Source organism: Diabrotica virgifera, chromosome 9 (genome assembly GCF_917563875.1).
Source record: "Diabrotica virgifera virgifera chromosome 9, PGI_DIABVI_V3a".
In the NCBI taxonomy this organism is placed as follows: domain Eukaryota; kingdom Metazoa; phylum Arthropoda; class Insecta; order Coleoptera; family Chrysomelidae; genus Diabrotica; species Diabrotica virgifera.
This window is the reverse complement of record NC_065451.1, coordinates 107,651,030-107,674,977: the sequence shown is the minus strand read 5'-3', so window position 1 is coordinate 107,674,977 and position 23,948 is coordinate 107,651,030. Positions and strand designations below refer to the sequence as shown.

Sequence of the window (23,948 nt, the reverse complement as noted above, 5' to 3'; positions counted from 1 at the left end):
AAATATTTTGTAAATTGTGGCGTACCCCCAAACACAGGAAGGGGGGCATGAAATGAAAGGAAGCCCCAATCCTATTTTCTTAGATATATCTCTAGAATATATACCCGAATATTCCCTGAGTTATCCCGAATAAAATAAGTGCCTCCTCGTGGCGGGATACGGGCAACAATACATTGGCTTATAGGGCAGTCCTTACAGTAGGGATCCTGGCCTATACAGAAAAATGCAGGCGGGTGTGGGGTAATACTGCACTTTGGTTGCATTGGTGGTTTATTGGCTAAACGTGCAGGGAAGGGTATGTTGCTGATAGAAAAGGCACTCAGGCATTAAATATTCCAACAAAATCTGTTCAGGCCATAATAATGAAAAGACCTTCTCCAACGCAATAGAAACTTAAACTGAAATGATGGCATCTCCTGAGGTAAAATATTCTGGAAGTAAAATGAGCCTCCGTTCGGATCTCCGGGTGAGGACTATCTCAGGGGGAACACCATTTCAGGTTAGAAAAATCCGGATATGGTCTTGGAATCTTGGTAGTCTTACAGGTAAGAGTCTGGAGTTAGTAGATGCGCTCAAACGAAAAAGAGTTCAAATAGCTTGTATTCAAGAAACTAGGTGGAAAGGACAAAGGGCGAAAGAACTAGGTGAAGGATACAAATTGTAGTATGTAGGGAGTAGTAACGCTAGAAATGGAGTTGGTATAATTGCTGATAGTGAAATGAAAGATAACGTAGTAGAAGTTGTAAGAACGAGTGATAGAGTGATGTCAGTGAAATTTGTAATTGATAAAGAGGTACTGAATGTTGTGTGTGTGTGTGTGTGTGTGTGTGTGTGTGTGTGTGTGTGTGTGTGTATGCTCCTCAAACAGATCTGGGTGAAAATGAAAGAAAAACTTTCTATGACCAATTGGGAGACGTACTGAGTGATATTCCAGCAGAGGAGAAAGTTATAATAGGTGGTGATTTCAACGCACATGTGGGCCAAGCCAAGACAGGATATGAAACAATACATAACGGGATTAGGCTTTGGAAGTAGAAATGAAGCTGGAGATGACATGCTTGAATTAGCAACAGCATTGGATATGGCGATTGTTAACACAATCGTTAGAAAGAGAAAAACTCAACTTATTACCTACAAAAGTGGACAACATCAATCCCAAATAGACTACTTCATGATAAGGAGAGAAGACATACGTGAATGCAAGGACTGCAAGGTAATAGTTAGTGAGACAGTCAGGCAACAACATAAGCTGCTTGTTCTGGACATCGAAGTAACAAGCGAAACTAAACAAAAATATCTGAGAGGACCACAAAAAATCAAGTGGTGGGTGCTAAAATATGAGAAAGAATCTCTATTCAGGGAAAGAATATTAGAAAAAATATATTGGAACATGAAAGGAAGCCCTAACACAATTTGAAGAAAAATGGCCAACATTATTAGATGTACTGCTATTGAAATACTTGGGAAAACGTCAGGAAAAAATTTGAGGATAAACAGACTTGGTGGTGGTCAAACGAAGTACAAAGAAAAATAAAAGAGAAGCGAACATTATATAAAAAGTGGCAAGAAACTAGATCCGACACAGATCTTCAAAACTATATGGTGGCGAAAAAGGAAGCGAAGGTAGCAGTAGCAAAAGCCAAAGCAGAAGCGTATTCAAGCCTATACGATCAGCTTAATACCAGGGAAGGCGAAACGAAGATATATAAAATAGCCAAACAGGGAGCAAAGAAAGCAAAAGATTTTAATAAGATCAGATGTATCCGAGATGAAAATAATAAAATACTAGTTCACGGAAAGGATGTCAAAAAGAGATGGAGGAAGTACTTTGACAGCTTATTAAATAGAGAATTTGACAGACAGCCTGTAGAGTCAACGGAGACAGTAGCAGCAATGGTCACCAAAATAGCAAACGAGAAAGTGGCTCAAGCGCTTCAAAAAATAAAGAAAGGAACAGCGGTAGGACCAGATGATATTCTTGGGGAAGTATGGAGAGCATTGTGAGGGACAGGGACAAGGTGGCTAGCAGGTTTATTTTAGAATTATGTAAGTTGGGCAAATGCCAGACGAATGGAGAAGCAGTATACTAGTACCTGCCTACAAAAACAAGGGAGATATACAACAATATACAAACTATATGGCTATAAAACTGCTTAGCCACACCATGAAAATATGGGAAAGAGTAATTGATAGACGGATACGTGAAGAGACCGAAATATCCGAGAATCAGTTTGGCTTTATGCAGGGCAGATCAACAACAAATGCAATTTTCAATATAACGCAGTTGATGGAAAAATACAGGAGTAAAGAAACAAACGCTCATATGGTATTCATTGATCTTGAGAAAGCTTATGATAGAGTTCCTCGAGAGATTCTGTGGTGGGCACTCAATAAGAAAGGAGTCCCTGGTGAATATGTAAAGATTGTGAGGGATATGTATGAGGGAGTAACGACTAGTGTTAGGACAGATGTGGGAGAGACTGATAAATTTCATGTGAAAGTAGGATCGCACCAGGGCTCGGTGCTTAGTCCTTATTTATTCTCATAGTTTTGGACCAGATAACAGCGAAACTACAAGGTAACATTCCATGGTGCTTAATGTATGCTGATGATGTTGTGTTAGTAGGAAATAGTGAAAGAGACTTAGAACAAAAACTGGAACAGTGGAGACAAGCTCTGGAGGAAATAGGTTTAAAACTTAGTAAGACAAATACGGAGTATTTGCAATGTTCATTTAAAAATGGAGTTGCTACAAATAACATGGTATCTTTGGATGGTGAGCTCATTGTAAAATGCAATAGTTTTAGGTACCTGGGATCGGTATTACAGAGTAATGGAGAAATAGATGGAGATGCATGCAGTGGAATTAGGGCTGTATGGATGAAGTGGAAGGAAGCGAGTGGTGTGCTGTGTGACAGGAAAATTACAATGAAGTTAAAGGGAAAATTCTATAAACAGCCATAAGACCGGCTGTGATGTACGGAACTGAATGTTGGGCAGTGAAAACGAATGCATGTGGCGGAAATGAAAATGCTTAGATGGATGAGTGGAGTGACAAAAAAGGATAAAATTAAAAATGAGTATATTAGGGGAAGTCTAGGTGTGGCACCAATTGATGCCAAAATGAGAGAGCATAGGTTGAGATGGTTTGGTCATGTTCAACGTCGAGACGCGAATCACCCAAGACGAAGAATTGCTGAAGTGCAGATTCCTGGAAGGAGTAGAAGAGGAAGACCAAAGAAGACGTGGGGGAGACGATTAGGCAGGACATGTTGGTAAAAGGGATTAATTTTGATATGGCTCAAGATAGAATTATATGGAGAAATGCAATTAGGGAAGCCGACAACGCATAGGGATAAGGCAAAGAGAATGATGATGAAATGTTACCAGTCTTTTAAAGATATAAAATTTTGTGTGCATAAAGAGGACCGAAATAAAAAGGTGATGGTTTAAAAATTACCATCCTATTGTTTATATCTTTGCCGTACATGCTGGCCAACTTTGACCGGTTTTATCTCAGGAACCACTCGCAATTAAACGTTTTTATTTTATAAAAAGCGTCATGCCGCGTTCTTTCCAATACCGTTTTCATAGTTTACTTTAATATAATATTTCCCGAGATATTACATTTGTTTATAATCCAAAAAGTTGTTTATAATTTTAAAATATTCCCGAGACCGCTTAAATAGTCCAATTTCAATTCTTAAAAGTACATTAGACAGTGCCCTTTTATACAAAAATCGTCGTTATTCGTATATATCATAATTAGGTACTACAGCGACCGAAAATTTTTAATTAACAGTTTAGTTGTTGCACACTGTTTTTGGTGTAGAGTTAAAATCTTTGGAGTTGTAGAGCATAGATTGAAAAAAACACGATTTTCGGGCGCCATTTTGTTTATAAAAAAAGTAGCACACTATCTGCGGACTTTGCATACCTATATTATTCATATATAGGATCATAAGGTTCGATTCCTGGAATAAAATTGCTGGTAAATAACGTTTCCTTGTGTTTTGCTAATTAGCCCCGAGTATCAAGTGATTTGATCAAGTTACTTGATATGACCCATGTCAACGCATCCTAGTATTTATTTCATAAGTATCTTGCTTTTGCCTTTAATGCAAGTTGCTAGAAGAAATAATTTAAAGAAAAACACCAACCCCAGTTAAAAATGAACCGACAAAGATATACATCAGAGGAAACTTAGAAGATTTCCTCTAAATTTTAAGTTTTATAGTTCGTTTTGATTAATTATTTTTTATTTATTCTCGACTTCAATAAATTTTTACATGTTTTGTATTAGTGTTATGTTTTTAATTAAAAGTATTAGACGAGTTCTATGCTTCAATCTTATAATACAAAATATTTCAGGAAGATCTCTAATATATTTTTTTCTTACAGAATCCTCCAAAGTATGAGTATGGTTACAATATAGTTGGAGATAAAGGAGGAGAGCAAGGAAAACAAGAACAGAGAGATGGTATTTACGCATCGGGAAGGTATTAATTTTATTACTTAGTTTATCGATGATTCCATAATTTAGATCGATATTACGATTATTTATAAAGAATCACTAAGACAGGTGTATTCATGTAATCCAAGTCTAGATAAAAGCCATTTACAAATTTTCATATTGGTAACTTCTCATCGTTATATTTACTTTTATCTCTAAGCGAGATCGACCATAAGTTTCGATCTTGGGTCATACCAGTGATATGGGAGAGAGGGGATACAACATAAGGGATGATTTTGTATTTATTAAATGGGACCACTTGATTTGACACTTTTGTGCTACATCCAATATGGCGACGGACAGGTTTTTATACGTTATGTATGGAATATGTTATTAATTATTTATTAAAATTATTAATTATTTATATATTTATACAGGGTGTCCCAGACTAATTTAGCCACGCTATATCTCTTAAACGAATAGAGATTTTCGAATGGGACAAAAAGTGACATATTCTACTTGTAATACACTTTAATATGGCTTACCAAAAAATCATCCCCTAAATATTCATCCTTTAGTTACAACCCCTAACTTTAATTTTTTTAATAGCACCCTGTATATTTTTTTATAGTTTTGGATGTGGTCTTTTATCGTCTATTCAACACATTTTTTTGAAAATAAAATCGGTTCCCAAATAACCAAGAAACTATCAGTTTATTTTTGTTAATTGTGTGTCCCAGACTAATTTATCCAGGCTATATTTCTTAAATGAATAGAGATTTTCAAATGGGACAAAAACTGATCTATTCCATTTGTAATAAACTTTCATATGGCTTAGAAAAAATTCATCCTTAACTTACAGGGTGCTATTTAAAAAAAAAAAGGGATGAATATTTAGAGGATAATTTTTTTTCTACGCCATATTAAAGTGTATTACAATTATGTAATAGATTAGTTTTTGTCCCATTCGAAAATCTCTATTCGTTTAAGAAATATAGCCATGATAAATTAGTCTGGGACACATAATTAACAAAACTAAACTGATATGTTCTTGGTTATTTACGAACCGATTTTATTTTCAATAAAAAAATGAAAAAAAAATTTTTAGGAAACGCTTTTCTTTAGTTCCGAGTGACTAAAATTAAAAATATTAAAAAATCAACTAAGAAGCAAAAAATAAAAAAAAAATTGAAAAAATCCAACACATTCGTCAAAGAAAAGCGTGGTGCGTCTTCATCGAATAAACGGTTTTCGCCCCACGCTTTTCTTTGACGAATGTGTTGGATTTTTTCAATTTTTTTTTATTTTTTGCTTCTTAGTTGATTTTTTAATATTTTTAATTTTAGTCACTCGGAACTAAAGAAAAAGTTTCCTAAAAATTTCTTTTCATATTTTTTTATTTTTTACTTTTTAGTCTTACACTTTTCAAACATTAAAATATATCGTCATGTTTATTAAAATATGTATAAAACATATAATGAACAAACATGAAAAGTAGTCGGAATCGGCAAAAAATTTGGAACTCTATTGTTTATTTAACGTAAACAATTAACGTAAAAAGTGAAATTATGTATAGTTCATACAATTAGCTACAATCTGTATTGTTTATTTATGAAACAACGTAAACAATTAACGTAAAAAGTGAAATTATGTATAGTTCATATAATTAGCTACAATCTGTAAAAGTTTCAAGTTTCTTCATTGTAAAAAACAAGAGAATTTAAGCATTTTCTGGTAAAATCGTTTTTATATTTAAACAATTAACAAACATAAAAAAATTATTGACTATTCGTGTATTGTTCCCGCGAATGCATATGTCTGCAAATTTTTAGTCAATTGCATTGAAGAAAAGGCAGTAAAATTAACGTCCAAAAATTTGACCCAAACGATTGAACTAAAGAAAAGCGTTTAATTAATACGCCAAAACGAATTCTAATGTTAATTGTAGCACAAAACGTCTCCACCGGTGGTTTTTCTAAGACTACGATAAAAACACGAATTTTTTGAATTCGAGTTTTGGGTGAGGTTCTGTTTCGTATTGTATTGAAATTTGACACGAATAAATGCCGATTTTTATATAAACAAATATATTTTCGTTCAATATTTCGTTATAAGCGTTCAAAATTTGAAACTTTATTGTTTATTTATGAAGCACAACGTAAACAATTTACGTAAAAAGTTAAATTATGTATAGTTCATATCATTAGCTACAATCCGTAAAAGTTTTAAGTTTCTACATTGTAAAAAACAAGAGAATTTAAGCATTTTCCATTAAAATCGTTTATTTTTATTTAAACAATTAATAAACATAAAAAAAATAATTTTTATTGACTATTCGTGTATTGTTCCCGCGAATGCATATGTCCGCAAATTTTCATTCATTTGCGTTGAAGAAAAGGCAGTCAAATTAACGTCTAAAGATTTAACGCAAACTATTGAACTAAAGAAAAGCGTTTAAATAAAAGAAGAATGTGTGTAACTTATTAAATTTAAATTAAAATACATTTTACTGCTGTCAGAAACCAGACAAAAATGTTTATATCACAAATAATCACAAATAAATTGAATGTTCCAAGAGGCAGGTTTCTGGCGGGAGCTGGCTTGAATATTTTTTAATTTAATTGAAAAGCAATGTTTATTTCTGAAATACACATTTTTTTCTGTTTACGGGCAACTGTAAAATGTATTCTGGGTTAAATAAATTACATACATTCTTCTTTTTTGTCAAATAATTTATTTAAAAAATTATTTTTGGACACCTGTACAAATAATTATATAAATTTTTATATTACTGAATAAAGAATTGAATGGCCTTTCAAATGAGCTATCGCATGTCCCCTATTCTCATTTAAAAAATCATCCATTACGTCATCGCGCCCAGATGGATGACGTCACTAGTATGAAATATATGCCAAAATATCGTAATTTAAAATAAAAATCGACCTCTTTCGGGATTTTTCCTTACAGTCGCCTTTTTACGAAATAACGAATTTATTCTTTTAATTTGCATCGTACTGTATAAACAAATATATGAGTGTTCAAAATTTAAAACTTTATTGTTTATTTATGACGCATAACGTAAACAATTAACGTAAAAAGTGAAATTGTGTATAGGTTATATTATTAGCTACCATCCGTAAAAGTTTCAAGTTTCTACATTGAAAAAAACAAGAGAATTTAGTCCTTTTTCCATTAAAATCGTTTTTTTTTATTTAAACAATTAATAAACCTAAACAAAAATTTTTTGTTGTCTATTCGTGTATTGTCACCGCGAATGCATATGTCTGCAAATTTTCATTCATTTGCATGGAAGAAAAAGTAGTCAAATTAACATCCAAAGATTTGACGCAATCTATTGAACTAAATAAAAGCGTTTAAAAAATGTGTTGAATAGACGATAGAAGGCCACATCCAAAACTATAAAAAAATATACAGGGTGCTATTAAAAAGATTAAAGTTAAGGGTTGTAGCTAAGGGTTGAATGTTTAGGGGATGATTTTTTCTATGTCATATTAAAGTGTATTATAAGTAGAATAGACCACTTTTTATCCCATTCGAAAATCTCTATTCGTTTAAGAGATATAGCGTGGCTAAATTAGTCTGGGACACCCTGTATAATATAATAAAATTTTATAATTATATATTTTATATAGACCAGAATATACTACCAAAGAGTTGTTCCGCCATATTGGATGGAGCGTTTTTGAGAGTGAAACCGAGCCCATCTACTTCACCGTATGCCGCATCCCCTCCCTCCCACATCACTGGGTCATACCAATATCAATTCATCTTACCGACATGTCTTGACTAAGCGTCTGCCTTCTTTTGTCTTCTTCTCCGGGAAATTTCAAATCAGACATTTTTCGTATTGGATGATTTAGACGAGTAGCACGCAGCCTCAAAATGACACTGTAAATGGTACTGACCACGGTTTGGTGAATGGCTAATTTTGGTCTTACTTTATGTTTTTGATGGTGCTGAAAACGTAAATGAAGTCTATTTTGAATTTTACGTGGGGGAACATTGTCGAAAACAAAATTTTACCCTAAAAATAAAAAAAAAGAAATAACGTTTTTCTGAATTTAATTCGTTATAACTATGTTCAGCTTTATTATTTTTTTCTGAAATTTTTATAGCATATATTTTTCAACTTTCTAAAACTACGGAACTGTTAAAAGCTTTTAATCATACTGCAATAAAAGTTATGAATTTTAAAATAAAAGGTGCACATAACTTACTTACTCCGTAGCATTACAACTCTTCGTGGGTTTTAGTCGACTCGACAACATGCATCCAATCTTTTCTATCTCGAGAAATCTTCATTCAGTTCTCCATGTCCATAGCTTTCAGGTCTCCTGCTATATTATCTCCCCACCGGAGTCGAGGGCGTCCACGTGGTCTTCCATTTGGGCCTTCCTCCCAAACCAGTCTTACTGTTCTTTGGTCAGTATGTATTCTGAGATGTCCTGCCCATGGGAGTCTTTTATACTTTATTTCTTTTATTATGTTGGCGTCTGGATATAGTTCTTCGAGCTGTTTGTTAGTACTTATCCTATATTTTCCTTGTGTTTCATCAAGCACAGGCCCAAAATCTTAGGCTTTTTCTTTCTCAAATACGTAGTCATTCTTCGTTTACCTTTGTTATTGTCCACGCTTCGCTGCCATACATCACTATGGGTCATATGATTGTTTTATATAGTTGTGTCTTTGTACGTCTTGTTAGTTGTTTCGATTTTATAAGGGTTTAAAGGGCATAAAGACATCTGTTGTCGACTTGAATCCTATCCGTTATTGTCTTCAGTTGTTGTTGTTCCAAGGTACTAAAATTAACGCGGTTAAAATTAAAATCATAGATGGAGATGATCTGACCGATCCTGCCTCTCTTTTGGTTATTGCGGCTCATATAATAGGTTTCGTTTTAGTTTCATTGACTAGGAGTCCCATCTTCTCTCCTTCCTTCTAGAACCTGACGAAAGTCTCATTCATCGTCTCGTCTGCAAATGACAATAATTAGTTTGGTCTTTATCCATGAAATACTGTAGTAGGTTTTTCGATTCTTGCACTTCTGGTTATGTGATCCAGAGCTAATTTAAAGGGTTGTGATGAAAATGCATCTCCCTGTTTTAGTCCATTGTTTATTTCAAATGTGTCACGAGTATTGTTATCCAACTCTGATCTACGTCTTTTAACTCTCGCATTTGTTTCCTTGTCTCACATATTTTTCCAAGTCTTTCAAGAGCAGCATCTCTAATAATTATAGCCATATTCCTCAAAATACTAATAGGATTTTCCTTGATCTTTCAACACATTTTTTTACTATTTTTTCTCTGAATAGACGTTCTTTTTGATCTTTTATGTACCACTTGATTTTTTTGTGTTCTTCTCCAAATTTTTGATTTAGTTACGCTCTTAACTTCTCCAGCACAACCAAATTACGTTGTTAGCTCACAATCTCACTAACCTTGAAGTTCTTACATTCACATAGTATTATCGTGTTTTCTTGCTATGAACTAATATATTGGGGAGTGATTTTGTCAACTTTTGTATTATAGGGGAGTGCAATTAGAACGAAAAGATACAATGTTTCGGAAGAAATCAAACAAGGTTATATTTTTCTAAAACTTTTTTTGTTAGTTTATAAATATGTTAAAGTAAAAAGTTTTACTCACAAATTTCGCCGCTAATTGTTTATTAATTGTTTAAACAATAACAATTGTTTTGTATAAATAATGTTAGGAATATGGGTGAATTCCACATTTTATTTTGATAAAAAATGTTTTTATTTTAGTTTTGATTATGCTGAACCCGAATCTGACATTACAATTTGCAAATTCAAAATGGCGGATTCAAAATGGCGGATTTTTCCTAAAAATCCTTAAAAAGTAGTTGTAAAATCCGAATTTTTTTTATAAAACGTGTTTGTTTACATATATGTGGATATTTTTGAGAGGTTGCTAAACCTGAATCAAATTTTGATAATTTAAATTATAAAATGGCAGATCCAAAATGGCGGATAACTTAAAAAATAGTTGTAAAATCATAATTTCTTTACAAAATGTATTTATTTCTACATATTATATTTATTTTTGAGAGCTTTGCTAAACCTAACTTAAATGTTAACATTATAAACTATAAAATGGCGGATCCAAAATGCGGATTTTCTAAAAAGAACATAAAAAAGAACATTTTTCTAAAACATTTATTGTCTTTATTTTTAACAGGTTGTTGAATCTGGATTAAAGATTAAAAATTTAAATTTTAAAACGGCGGATCCAAAATGGCGGATATTTAAATGAAAAACAAGTAGAATCCAATCAAACAAATTATATGGAATTTCATTCTTAAAAAAAAGATAAACAAATAATTTTCACAATTATATTAAAAATTAAAATGTATTAGAAAGAATATTTAAAAACAAGACAAATTTTCGATTAGAAGGATATAATTACATATTGGAACATAGTTTTTAATTCCAAACAACTTTTCTTTATAAAAATTTTCGATATTGTGAAATATAAAGGTACTTTACTCTTGAGTGAAATTCATATTTTTTGACATACCTCGTACAAAATTAACAAAATTTGATATTTGATGGTTGCATCTTATGTTATATACGATGCAGAGTATTTTATAAAGAATAACTTTTTTTCGTAAAACTAATATTAAAAAAGTTATCAATACGTTCCTAGTTTCGCAGACATACTGTATAAGAGCTAAAAAAAAAATTTTTTATTGAACATTTATTATTGTTAAAGCTTATTAATAAATGTATTTTAGGTAAGCTTTACAGAAAAAGGTTTTGATCACTCTGTATATACATTTTTTCAGCTGGTAATTTTCGGTTTTTTATTCCATTTTTGTTATCTTTCTTAGTTTTCTCAAAAAGAAATTGTTTATTTCATTTTTAAACTAAAATAATTCAGTGTTTTTTAAAAATTATATCCGAAGCTTTAAAAAAATAGCAAAAAAATTGTATTAGATTTATTCAAACTTGAGTAATACCGTCTTAAAATGGTGGGAATTCTGTAAAACTACGAAGTTTTCAAAAATTACATTTTTTGAGACATCGTATTATTTGAATTAAATTTTTGAGATTTTTTTTAAATGAAACATCGTTTAGTAAGTTGATTGAGAGGTAAGTTGTGCAAATTTGAGAGTTCTATAAGTAAAATTGTATTAGTTACACATTTTTAAATCATTTTAAATAAAATTCATGTAAGGCTCAATTTCCGCCCACACCGTACTTATGTCCATACATTTTATTTCTTTTTATTACAGCCATAAGATAGCTTATTTCATCTTCTTTCATGTCCAATTTGTAAAATTTCTTTTGATCTATTAGTTAAAGAATTACATTTAAAAAACTCAACCGTGCACTTCTTCCGACGCTAGTTTACAGTGCGCCAATGTGTGTGAGAAGGGTGACTTTAGCGTTATAAATAAAAAATTACAGAAGCTAGAGATTTAATTTTAGAAAGATCTTTATATAAGATTTTTTTTTGTAAAATTTTCTGAATTTTTCAATGGTCAAGTCAGTTTTTTTGCTAAAAATTATGTTTTCGAAGTTATTTAAAAAACATCTAACTTCGCTGTTCATTTGTTTAATAAAAAATGAAGCACCCACTTCTCGAGTAGAACTTTTTGATATGTTGTTTATTAAACATTTCTTAATGAAATTACAAAAAAATTTATCTTGTTTGATTTTTTGCGAAGTGAAAATCTAAATGCACTCCCCTATTAGTCAATGGGAGCAAAAATAAAATATTACCTCCGAATTCTATCCTACTGCATGGATTTTAATGAAATTTTGGGGATAGCCTCTACTTATCTCCTAATTCAAAGTCTACCCAATGCCGATGTGTGCTTTTATCTTGGGGGTGGTTCTCACCCCTCTCGAGAGTAGAAATTTTCTTGGTTAAAATAACCACAGAAGTGGCTAGAGAACTTAATTCTAAGCAAAAACTGTTCTATAATTTTTCTTTGAAAACTCAATATTTTTTGAGTTATTTGTAGTTGAGAATTGGCCTTTTCGAACGGTTTTTTGCAAATATCTTAAAAACCATGGATTTAACTAAAAAACTATATAGAACATTTTTGTAGCTCATAAAAAACAAAGAGACTAGTTACTTCATATATCTTCTAGTTATAATATAAAAAGAGATAGGGTAGGTGAAAGTAGTTTGTTTTTTTTTTGGTGCATGCTCAAATCGTTGTATTCAACTTGACATAACATACAAATGGTCGATTTTAGGTGTATAATGTTACCATCACCTTTTGTAGTGCTTAAAAGATCTTTAAAATGAGCAATATTAAAGGAATATAGCATTCAAACTAAACGAGATATGCTACAAAAAATTGATGATTAATGTATTTTAAGAAAAAATGAGAATTGAGAAATACATTTAACTTCTCATCCACCAGAATTTTAATGCATCATTTTACTTCTTCAATACCTTTTATTATGGTATTTTGGACGGGTTCAAAAAGTTGGATGGGTTTAAAATGAATGGTTTTTGAAAAAAAATAAGATCAATTTATAGAGCACATTTTTAGATTTTTTTAAAAATCGTTTTTTTTTCTACATGTAACTTGAAAATGATAAGAGATACAATAATGAAACATCAAACAAAATTTTTATTTAACAAAATCCTACATTTTTGTGTGGTACCTTTTTCCGTATCTCTTATCATTTTCGAGTTACATGGAGAAAAAGGAAGATTCTTAAGAAAATTTAAAAATGCACTCTATAATTTGATCTTATTTTGTTCAAAAACTATTCATTTTAAACCCGTCCTACTTTTTGAACATAGAAATAACACTATAATAAAAAGTATTGTAGAAGAAAAACGATGCATTTAAATTCTGATGGATGAGGGGTTAAATGTAATTCACATTTTTTTTTAAATTCCATTAGTCATCATTTTTTTGCAGCATATCTCGCTTACTTTGAATGTAATCGACATTGTTGCTCATTATAATAGACCAGGGCATTTAGCACTAAAAACACCCGAATAAATAAATTTTTAAATACAGCATCTACAGACTTGCAGTTTTTTGCATTATGTTCAGGATGACGTCAGGAAAAAAGTCTACTATTCAAAAATGGGTGGAAATGCATCATTGCACTGTAAATTGCATAAAACGCATCTAAAATTGCATAAATATCAAAATAAAGTCAAAATCAGTATACTAAGGAACAAAATTTATTACTTGGGGGGTTTTTAAGATCACTGAATACGATTACGCCATCAGAACTGATCCCCGGATCACCTGGTGCCCAAGGTCACGGCAAGAGTAGTCATCTTCTGGAGTTTCGATGGTTTTCAGCATAAACTCGATGAAAACGAATTACTCATGGGTTTTAGGGGTCGCTAAATACGAATATGATATCAGAGTTGACCTCTGGAGTACCTGGTGCCCAGGGTCGCTACTAAGGCACGTCGTCTTCTGGAGTTTCGAGGGATTTTGGCACTAAATTGATGTAACTGGACTACTCGGGGGGTTTTTGAGATGGTTAAACACGAAGATGCCATCAGGATAGACCTTAGGATCACTTGGTGTCCAAGGCCACTGTAAGGGACGTCATCTTCTGGAGTTTCGAGGGCTTTCGGTATCAAATTAATGCAAACGGATTAATTACGGGTCTTTGAGGTCGTTAAACACGAATATGCAATCAACACCGACTCCCTGTGCACCTGTAGCCAAGCTCATTGCAAGGGGCGTCCTCTTCTGGAGTTTGAGAGATTTCGGCATTAAATTGATAAAAATGGATTACTCGGGGGTTTTTGAGTCGTTAAACACAAATATGCTATCAGAACAAACCTCTCGATAACCTGGTGCCCAAGGTCACTGCAAGGGACGTCATCTTCTGGAGTTGCGAGGGCTTTCGGTATTAAATTGATTATAACGGATTATTTACGTGTCTTTGGGGTTGCTAAACACGAATATGATATTAGAGTATCTGGTTACCAGGATCGCTACTAGGACACGTCATCTTCTGGAGTTTAGAGTGTTTTCGGCATAAAATGGATGCAAATGGACTACTTGGGGAGTTTTTGAGGTCGCTAAACATGAATATGCCATTAGAACAGACCCACCGAGCACCTGGTTCCCAGTGTCACTGCAAGGGACGCTATCTTCTGGAGTTTCGAGAAATTTCGGCATTAAATTGATGCAAATGGATTACTGAGGGTTTCTTGAGGTCGCTAAATACGAATATGCCATCAGAACCGAATCTCAAAAAACCTGGTGCCCAAGGTTATTGCTAGGGGCGTCATCTTCTGGTGCTTCGAGATTCTTCTGTACTAAATTGGTGAAAATGGATTACTCATGGGTTTTGGGTTTGCTGAACACGAATACGCCATCAGATCTCACCCTCGGAGCACCTGGTGCCTAATACAGGTCATCTTCTGTAGTTCCGAGGATTTTCGGCATTCAATTGTTGCAACCGGATAACTTACTAATCGGATTTTGGCGTTGTTGAACACGATTGCGTCATAAGAATAGATACCAGGGCACCTGGTAACTAGGCACGTCATCTTCTGGAGCTTCGTGGATTTTCGCTACTTAATTGATGCAAATGGTGAAACAAACATTTTACACCACGACAAGGGGTGGAAATCACCTCCCAAGATAAAAGAGCACATCGACATATGGTAGACTTTGTTTCTTGTACTATTATCTACTTATTGTGAAAATATCAGTAAATCGATGTAGTAAGATGGAATTCGGAGCCAAATAACCTCATTGACTGCCCTATATGTGATAAGTTGTAATAATTGTATGTATTAACAATCGCTACATTTAATGCTGTTGGTAATTCCAGCATAACATCTTCAGCCTAATTTCTAGTTACAAAGCCTTGTCCACGATGTATTGATTTACATATATATCCTCTATTGGATTGGTCCATATGTACCGGGTGCCCAATAAGAATGGCTCTCGGCCATATCTCAGGAACCGTTTATACTACAGCTTTGGGAAAAAAAAATTTTATAACAAAAGTTGCCCCGAGAAAAGCCTGGAAATTATTTTCATAATTGTAAGTCTACCGCTAGAGGGCGTAATTGAATATCAAAAATTAAAAAATCGAAAGTTTACAAAATTTGCCCAATGAAAGGGCACTGGAAATCCAATCGTCGTATTCTTCATACAATTCTGTGCATATTTTATTTCACAAGTTTAAGTCTACCTGTGCAAATAAGAGGTGGGGGTGAGTGGGAACCTTGTTATGAAAAAATCGCTGTAAGTCCGGTTCTGCTTAATCGATTTTTACAAAATTGGTCTTGTTGAAAACAGCTCTTTTTAATCAATGTAATAGTTATAAGTTCGAAACAGTCTATTACGTAATATGCCGGCTAGAAGGCGCTATTTATTTTTTTTTTAGAAATCTAGTTTCCATTGGAAAATATTAACTAAAAGTATGTATTTTTTTTTCCTGTGTTAAAATTAGACTAAATTAGCAACAGAATACCGAAAACCGCATGTCGATATATTTTTTTCTATCTCGAGATATCTTAAGAAACGTGTAAATTTTAAACATAACTGTTGCTGTCATGTAAGTGGAAATATATAGAAGCACGTAGTGTGCAATGGAAAAAAACAAAGAAAAATTGTCCAGATGTCACCGTATATAATGAATCAAAACAAGAATAAGACAAATAACACTATAAAATATAACAAAAAAAAAAGAGTGTGTGTACTTTGTACGCGAGTAAGAAGTTTTACTTCTATTATTACGATTTTAACGAAATAAATATATTTCAAAGAGTTTAATTTTATTTTTATTTAAATATTACACTATTTTTAATACTTAAAATAATACCAAAAAATAGCGTTAATATGTAAATGTTTATGAATAATTCTTGCCTCCTCGCATTTGCTTTTCTCTCAATGAATCGTAGAAAATGTAAAAACGTCAGATTTTCTAAACAAATTTTTAATTTTTATTTCATTATATTTTAATATCCATTATCCTATTTCCAACTAAGATAAATACATAACTGTTATTGTCACCGGTAAATTAAGTTAAGGAAGTCAAAGAGGAAACAAGTAGTGTGCTTTGTAAAAAAAAATAGAACTATTAGAAGTATTAACTTCAAAAAGTCATCATGTGTCAAATTATGTGTCAAATCAGTAAAACAAAAATTTGTTCATGGATGGTTTGTTGCGGTTTGTTTCTATTAAATTTTATATAAAATTTATACAGAGTGAAATTCAAGATGATTCTTACAAACTAAGAAGCATTTGACATGATAGCAACATTCTTTGAATGCATAAGGAATGCAACTGTTGCGGCTAGAATATATGCAATGAAATATCCCCAAAAACGTCACCTTAGTAGTAGAATTTTTCATATTTTGTTTTGATTTATTATATACGGTGACATCTGGAAAATGTTTCTTTGTTTTTTTCCATAGCACACTACTTGCTTCTATATATTTCCACTTATATGACAGCAACAGTTATGTTGCTTTTACACGTTTCTTAAGATATCTCAAGATAGAAAAAAGGTATAGACATGCGGTTTTCGGTCTTCTGTTGCTAATTTTGTAATACAGGAAAAAAATACGTACTTGTATATAATATATCCCAATGAAAACTAGATTTCTAAAAAAAATAAATAGCACCTTCTAGCCGGCATATTACGTAATAAGCTGTTTCCAAATTATAACTATTACATTGACGAAGAAGAGCTGTTTTCAACAAGACCAAGTTTGTAAAAATCGATTAAGCAGAACCGGACTTACAGCGATTTTTTCATAACAAGGTTCCCACTCACCCCCACCTCTTATTTGCTCAGGTAGACTTAAACTTGTGAAATAAAATATGCGCAGAATTTTATGAAGAATAAGATAATCGGATTTCCAGTGCCCTTTCATTAGGCAAATTTTGTAAAATTTCGATTTTTTAATTTTTGATATTCAATTACGCCCTCTAGCGGTGGACTTACAATTATAAAATAATTTCCAGGCTTTTCTCGAGGCAACTTTTGTTATAAAATTTTTTTCCCAAAGCTGTACTATAAAGGTTCCTGAGATATGGACGAGCGCCATTCTTATTGGGACACCCGGTACATTAAAATCATATCTTATTTTGACTCTCTCCTTTAATGAGATATCACAGTATGTCTCCTAATTGACAATAGTAAGCTTTTATTTTATTCTCATCCAGACCCTCATCATTCGACACTTCTTTATTAAGGCCATCGGAACATAATTCGCAAATATTTTACGGCTAATCCCTACTTCTTCTGTCTTTACACGGCAAATTACGTGTACATAGTAAAATTCACACTGGTATGGATATGTAAACATTACTAGAATGTCATTCTACTTGAAAATGCCATCATTAACTTAAAGAGATGGCTTTTGAATGTTATTGGATAACTGTTATTTGTATAATTGCAAATTATTAATTCAATTATTAAATGTGATAATTTTTCACTAACTATCTATTGAGTGATTGTAATCATTTATATGTACAACAAAAACTAATACTCAATCGAGAAAAGAGGAAAAGAAGTGTTAAAGTGATTTTTTAATAATATATTGTTACTATGGAACGCTTACAATTTTAAACATCTTTAGCAACAAAATACTTGGATCACATAATATATTATCCTGACGTATCCTGCTTGGATCTTCCACAAATAATACACAATAAATAACTTTTTATTAAGTTCACGTCTTAAATCAATTGTTTATCAAATACACTATATATCAATATTATTTAATCAACAACTCAAAATATTCCCGATGCCATGTCAAATATTTAAAATTATCACTGTCTGACTGACATTATGCTGACAATATTCTATTCGACTGAGTGCGTTTTAAGACAAAGATAGATTTGGAAAATATTACCACGGACATTGTGTTCATTTTTTCAAATACTGACAAAATCATTAAATATTTTTGAAAAATTTAAACGCAGAATGAAAGACTAAATTATTACTGAGGTCCGAAAGTCCCTTAGAATAAATAAAAAGTTTATTTTTCATGAGATATTTGAAATTAAAAATCACACTAAATTTTCTCTTAGTTTTCCACCCCTGTAACTTATTAAAGTAAACATTAGAGAAGTTCTCAGGGACTTTCTTCCCTCGCCAATAACGTAATCTTTCATTATGCGTTTAAATTTTTAAAAAATATTTATTAGTTTTCTCAGGATTCGAAAAAAATAAATCCCCATTTGAATAGCATTGCAGCCGAAAATACGTTCCCATCCCCTTAAGTACAAATTTCACTGTCATTATTCTATCACTTGTTCTTATTATTTCTATTACGTTATGTGGTCTTTGTGTTTTAGCAATTATACCAACCCCATTCTTTGTGTAACTTTTCTCTACATACTACAATTTGTAAATTTGTATCGCTTATCTAATTCTGATGTCCTTTATTATTTTCCTATTTTAAGCACATCTACCAACTCCACAAATTTACTTGAAAAAATTTTAAAATTTCAAAATTATAGCCCGAAGTTACCATGCAAAATCTGCAAATAGTGTGCTTTTTTATCAACATATTATTAGCGCTCGGAAACCACCTTTTTTTCAATTATTGCTATGTCACTCCGAAGATTTAAACTTTTTACCAAAAACACACAATTAAAAATTTACCGTAATTTAATTCTGCATAGAGATATATTTTGCGATTTTCTTTGATGAAAATATTCCTCGAAAAATCAGGGTTTTCCCAACATAGTCGTTTATTTTCAACTAAAATTTTAGGTAAGTTATTATTTGTCAACAATTAAATAACTTGGTAAATAAGTTTTTTAAAAAATACCAAAAACAGCAAAATCCCAATCAATATCTAGGTTAAAGAAAATAAAATCTCTGAGTTCAAAATTGCTATATGTGAAAGAATGTATTTTCTCGGCTTCCCATGGAGCAATTTTCTTCATTTTTCTGTTCCAAGTAAGTCGAGTAGAGCTACCTAACTAACGCACTACGAAATGTCACAGATGCTTTAATTTTGTTATAATAAATTAATTTATTTATGGCAAAATAAACTACATATTTTTTCAGTTGTAGATTTTTTAGAAAAACTTACCACACGTGGCCCGTGTAGTGACGTGTACCCTTTAACTTTGAAAATACAAATATTCTCATTTGTCAGCTGTATAATTATTTAAACCATCTTTGTTTAAACTATATAAAAATTTTGGTTATAATAAATATTATAATAAATAAATAATTTTTTCTACAAACGTGTTAAAGATGCAATTTATAGCACTCCATAGGAGCCTTAAAAAAGTTACTTTAAAGCACTGGGTGCTTTAAAAATTTTAAGGCACTGCAGTTTTAAAGTGAAATGTCAAATTTTGAAAGCAAACGTCATAATATTTATATTTCATTTATTAACATTAATATTAATAGTACACAATTCAACAATATTTTAACACGTTTGTAGAAATAACATTGTATAACATACTTGTTAAAAGTATATTTTGAAGGCACTCAACAACTAAAAACAATGTTTCAAAATGAAATAAGCCCAAAAGTCTTATCAATACCTGATTTCAAAAATTATATTTTATACTATGTTTTTGAGCCTTGAAAATCGTCATCTTTTGTTCTTTTTTCAATTTTAAGTTGTTTATACCTAGAAAACTATCAAATTTAGAGAAAAATTACAAAAGACTTTTTTGTTTAGAATGACCTAAAAAATATAAAATAATATCTATCCGGGTCGATTTTTTTTTCTAATTTATTAAAATAATACCATTTTTTAATAATTAATTAATTATAGTTAAAACAAGATTAGATTGGGCAACCCTTGTTTTTTGTAATTGTTAACATGCTAAATTACATATCCAATCATTTTTATCCATTAAACAGATCGGAGCAATATATGCATTATATTGTATCTTGGACTATAAGGCATCTTTGAGATTTAGTCATGCGTTAGTTAGATTGCTCTACATGAGTTACTTGGGAATAAAAAAAAATGAAGAAAATTGCTCCATGTGATTTTGAACTTTCGGTTGTATTTTCTTCAACCTAGTTCTTTTTTCAACCTAGTATTTTTGGTAATTCTCATGCGTAATACCGATCGTTATTATTATTATAATATAATGTTATGAGTTTCTTGAAAATATGAAAATGTGTATGTAGAAAGAGATATGAACTAAAAAGGTAATTGTTCTAAAATTACCATCCTATTGTTAATAATTTCGTCGCAAATGCCGGTAAATTTTGACCGGTTGTATCTCAGGAACAACTTATGGCAATTAATCTTTTATTCTTTCAAAAGAAGCGTCCTGCCGGGTCCTATCCAATAACGTTTTCTTAATTTAGTTTAACCTAATAGTTGCCGATATGTTCTATTCCTTTATAAGCTAAAAAAATTGCTTATAACTTTAAAATATTCCTGAAGTCGCTCAAATAGTCCAATTTCAATTCTGTAAAGTATCTACGTTAAATAGGTAGATGTAGTGCCTTTTTATATGAAAATCATAGTCATTCTGGTGGATCGTAAATAATGATTATTATGGCGACCATAATTTGTTAATGAATAATTTAATTTTTGCTAAACTATTCGTTCAATTTCCACCGGTTTCTGGAAATATAATTTACACCAAGAAAGCTTTTATGTCATCAAGTTATGTCACAACATATTAGTTGAAAATAAAAGATTTTGTTGGGAAAACCCTGATTTTCCGAAAAAAATTTTCGTCGCAGCAAGTCGGGAAAAATGTATCTATGCAGAAATAAATTACGGTGAATTTTTGTATGAGTCTTTTTGGTGTTAAGTTAAAAGCTTCGGAGTTATCGGATTTTGACAGAAGCTATGCCCATTTAGTACACAAGTTTACGTGCAATTTTTAAGGTCATAGCTCTTGTCAAAATGCAATACCTATACTAAGCAATAATTGAAAAAAAAACATGATTTTATATAATATTTTATTTAATAGCTTCTTCGTCTTTTCTGTCTAGTGATATTTTCATAAGAAAATTTTCGCCTTCTTTTCTTCGTACTGTTATTTCACCATCCGTTATAACAACATTGGCTTTTCTGATCAAATAATTTCCAACGATTGCCGTGAATCGAGAAGCGTCAGTTGGTATAACATGTATTTTCAACTCTATTTCTTCATCGTTAACATGTACAACTTGCGTAAAAGTTGCCAATGTCGAGACCCTATTAGTACCAATTCCTCGCAAATTTATCATTTCTGCGGTCAACTTAATACTGATAACCGTAATTTCGCTTCCAGTTTCAAATAAAGCTATCAGCTCTACACCGTTAATGTTGAGCTTAACTGCACTGTTGGGTATTATATCAATCGTTGCGATACTTGTCGACGTGCTGGGTTCTTCTGCGGCTCCTGCTTGTGCTTGGCTTTTGCGTGCGCATACTAGATGTGTATCCAAATTTATTGCAACTAAAACATTTGTCCCTTGCTCTTATTAGGACAGTTCTTCGATATATGGCCTCTATCTCCACAATTGTAACAATATCCTGCTCTTTAAATTTTTGGTTTATGGGTTACTTTCCTTGCATCTCCTTTGGCGGTTTCATCTTTACGGCTTCTAGTATCTGGTACCTTTTCTTTCATCGTCGTTCTTTTCATACTTGCTCGTATTTTTTCATACATTTGTACCTTTTCTTTAAACTGCCTGAAATTTTTTGCCCCATACAGTAATATTTTGTTGCTAGTATCGTCCTGTATACCATCATAAATATACTGAATAATCACTTCTTCCTCTATACAGGGTGTCCCGGAAAATAGTGCGTTCCTTTAAGGTATGGAGAGAATACACAATTTGGAACAAAAAAGTCCTATACCATTTTTTTCTAAAGTTAACCGTTTTCAAAAAAAAGTTAACATTGTTTTCCATATACCTGTATTTTAATGTTTGGAAATTTTAATAAACTGGCAACATCGTACGCACTACGGCATAATAACATAATAAGAACTCGTTTGTGATTGTGATTAACAGTATTTAAAATAATCCAACCTAATAGTAGGTAATACTTATGTATTTACTAAGTATTTGTTTACTAAAATTATTTTCTTTTGAAATGTATTGAAATACCTATTGCATAATTTTAAACGAATTACACATCTTTTAACATAAAAACACATCTTTTAACTAAACTAGTATTATGTATTTAGTAAGGTTTAAATGGGTTGAATGCTGAGTATTGCTGAGGGCTTTAACTTAATTACATAGTTTTAATAGTTTACAGTGGAACTTAAATACACCAGATAATGTCTCAGTAATTTGTTTACTTGTGAACTGAAATAACTAAGTTGTACTTACTTGAAAATAATTAATATACCGAATAGATGTTTCAAGTAACCTTTCACAAACACCATTCATAGGTAATAACATAATAGGTAATACACTCACTATTCGAAAACATTTTCGGCATTGACACTAAACAGGATTCTTTAAAACTATCTGTTTACTATCATCTTCTATCTATTTACATGAGACTGTCTATGCTTAAATTTGCGTACCGCACATAGTTGTCAGATTTAAATTTGGATACCAAAATACATTTTAATTTTTTGGTCAAACGGTTGCATTTAGAAAAAAATGTTATAAGAGTTTTTTGTTCTACATGGTGCCTTCTACCTATACCTTTAAGGAACGCACTATTTTCCGGGACACCCTGTATAGGCTCTACTACCTATTTCCCTCATATGCAGTACATATTATTGCACAAACTCATCTTTCTTAAGTCTTCTATTCATCAATATTTTGTGAATTTCAGCGCTGCTAATACTTTATTTAAATTCTTCTATTAGCTTTTTCTTTAGCACAGACCACGTCTTTATTCCTCTTTCCGACTGGACAAATAGTTTGGCTAATCCTTGTAGTAGTTTTTTCCATAAATTAGTTTCTGTAAATCATTCCACCCTATAATTTCAGCTACTTCTTCAAAATCTTAGATCCACTTACGTACGGGATACTCGTCTTTGCCATCGAAAGTTCTTATACTTCCTTCGACGTCCCTCAATGTCAACGAAAATAATTCCGGCTTTTTCCTCTTCGTCTTCCACCAATGATTTCTTTTACGTCGTCTGAATCATCGTTCTCATCGTCCTGAAAATCCTCCTGAATTTCTTCCTGAATTTGTTCGTCTGTTACGTCATCAACTTCGTCATTTTCCAAATTATCGTCATTTTCTTCCATCTTTGGTTCAAATTCAATTAGAATGACAAAAAAAATAAAAGTGCAATATTTGTATTAAAAAAGTGCATATCTGAATAATAAAATATACTGTATAAATCACCCTGTAAAAGTAAAGACCGTTTGAAGCCTTTTTAACAGAAACAGTACAAATTATAGGAAACAATAATTATAAAATTTTATGTAAAAAGCACAAATTAACGACCAATAAACTGAACCAATAATGTCTTAATTTTAATTAGTTTCTGTCGTCACACCCTGGGATGCTGGAACCCATCAAAATCTGTACTTTTGGTTAAGCATCTGTCGGCCTTGACTATAGGCCTTGATTATTGGCATGCATTC

At 31.8% G+C, this 23,948-nt stretch overlaps 1 protein-coding gene across 1 annotated transcript in view; it reads left to right on the top strand.

Moving 5' to 3' along the window:
• Positions 1 to 23,948, top strand: part of LOC126892733 (titin-like) — a 291,000-nt gene that overhangs the window by 202,548 nt on the left and 64,504 nt on the right. Inside the window, exon 3 of the mRNA XM_050662370.1 lies at positions 4,402 to 4,499. Within this exon, the coding sequence (XP_050518327.1) occupies positions 4,402 to 4,499 (98 nt within the window). The remainder of the gene's footprint in view (positions 1 to 4,401; positions 4,500 to 23,948) is intronic.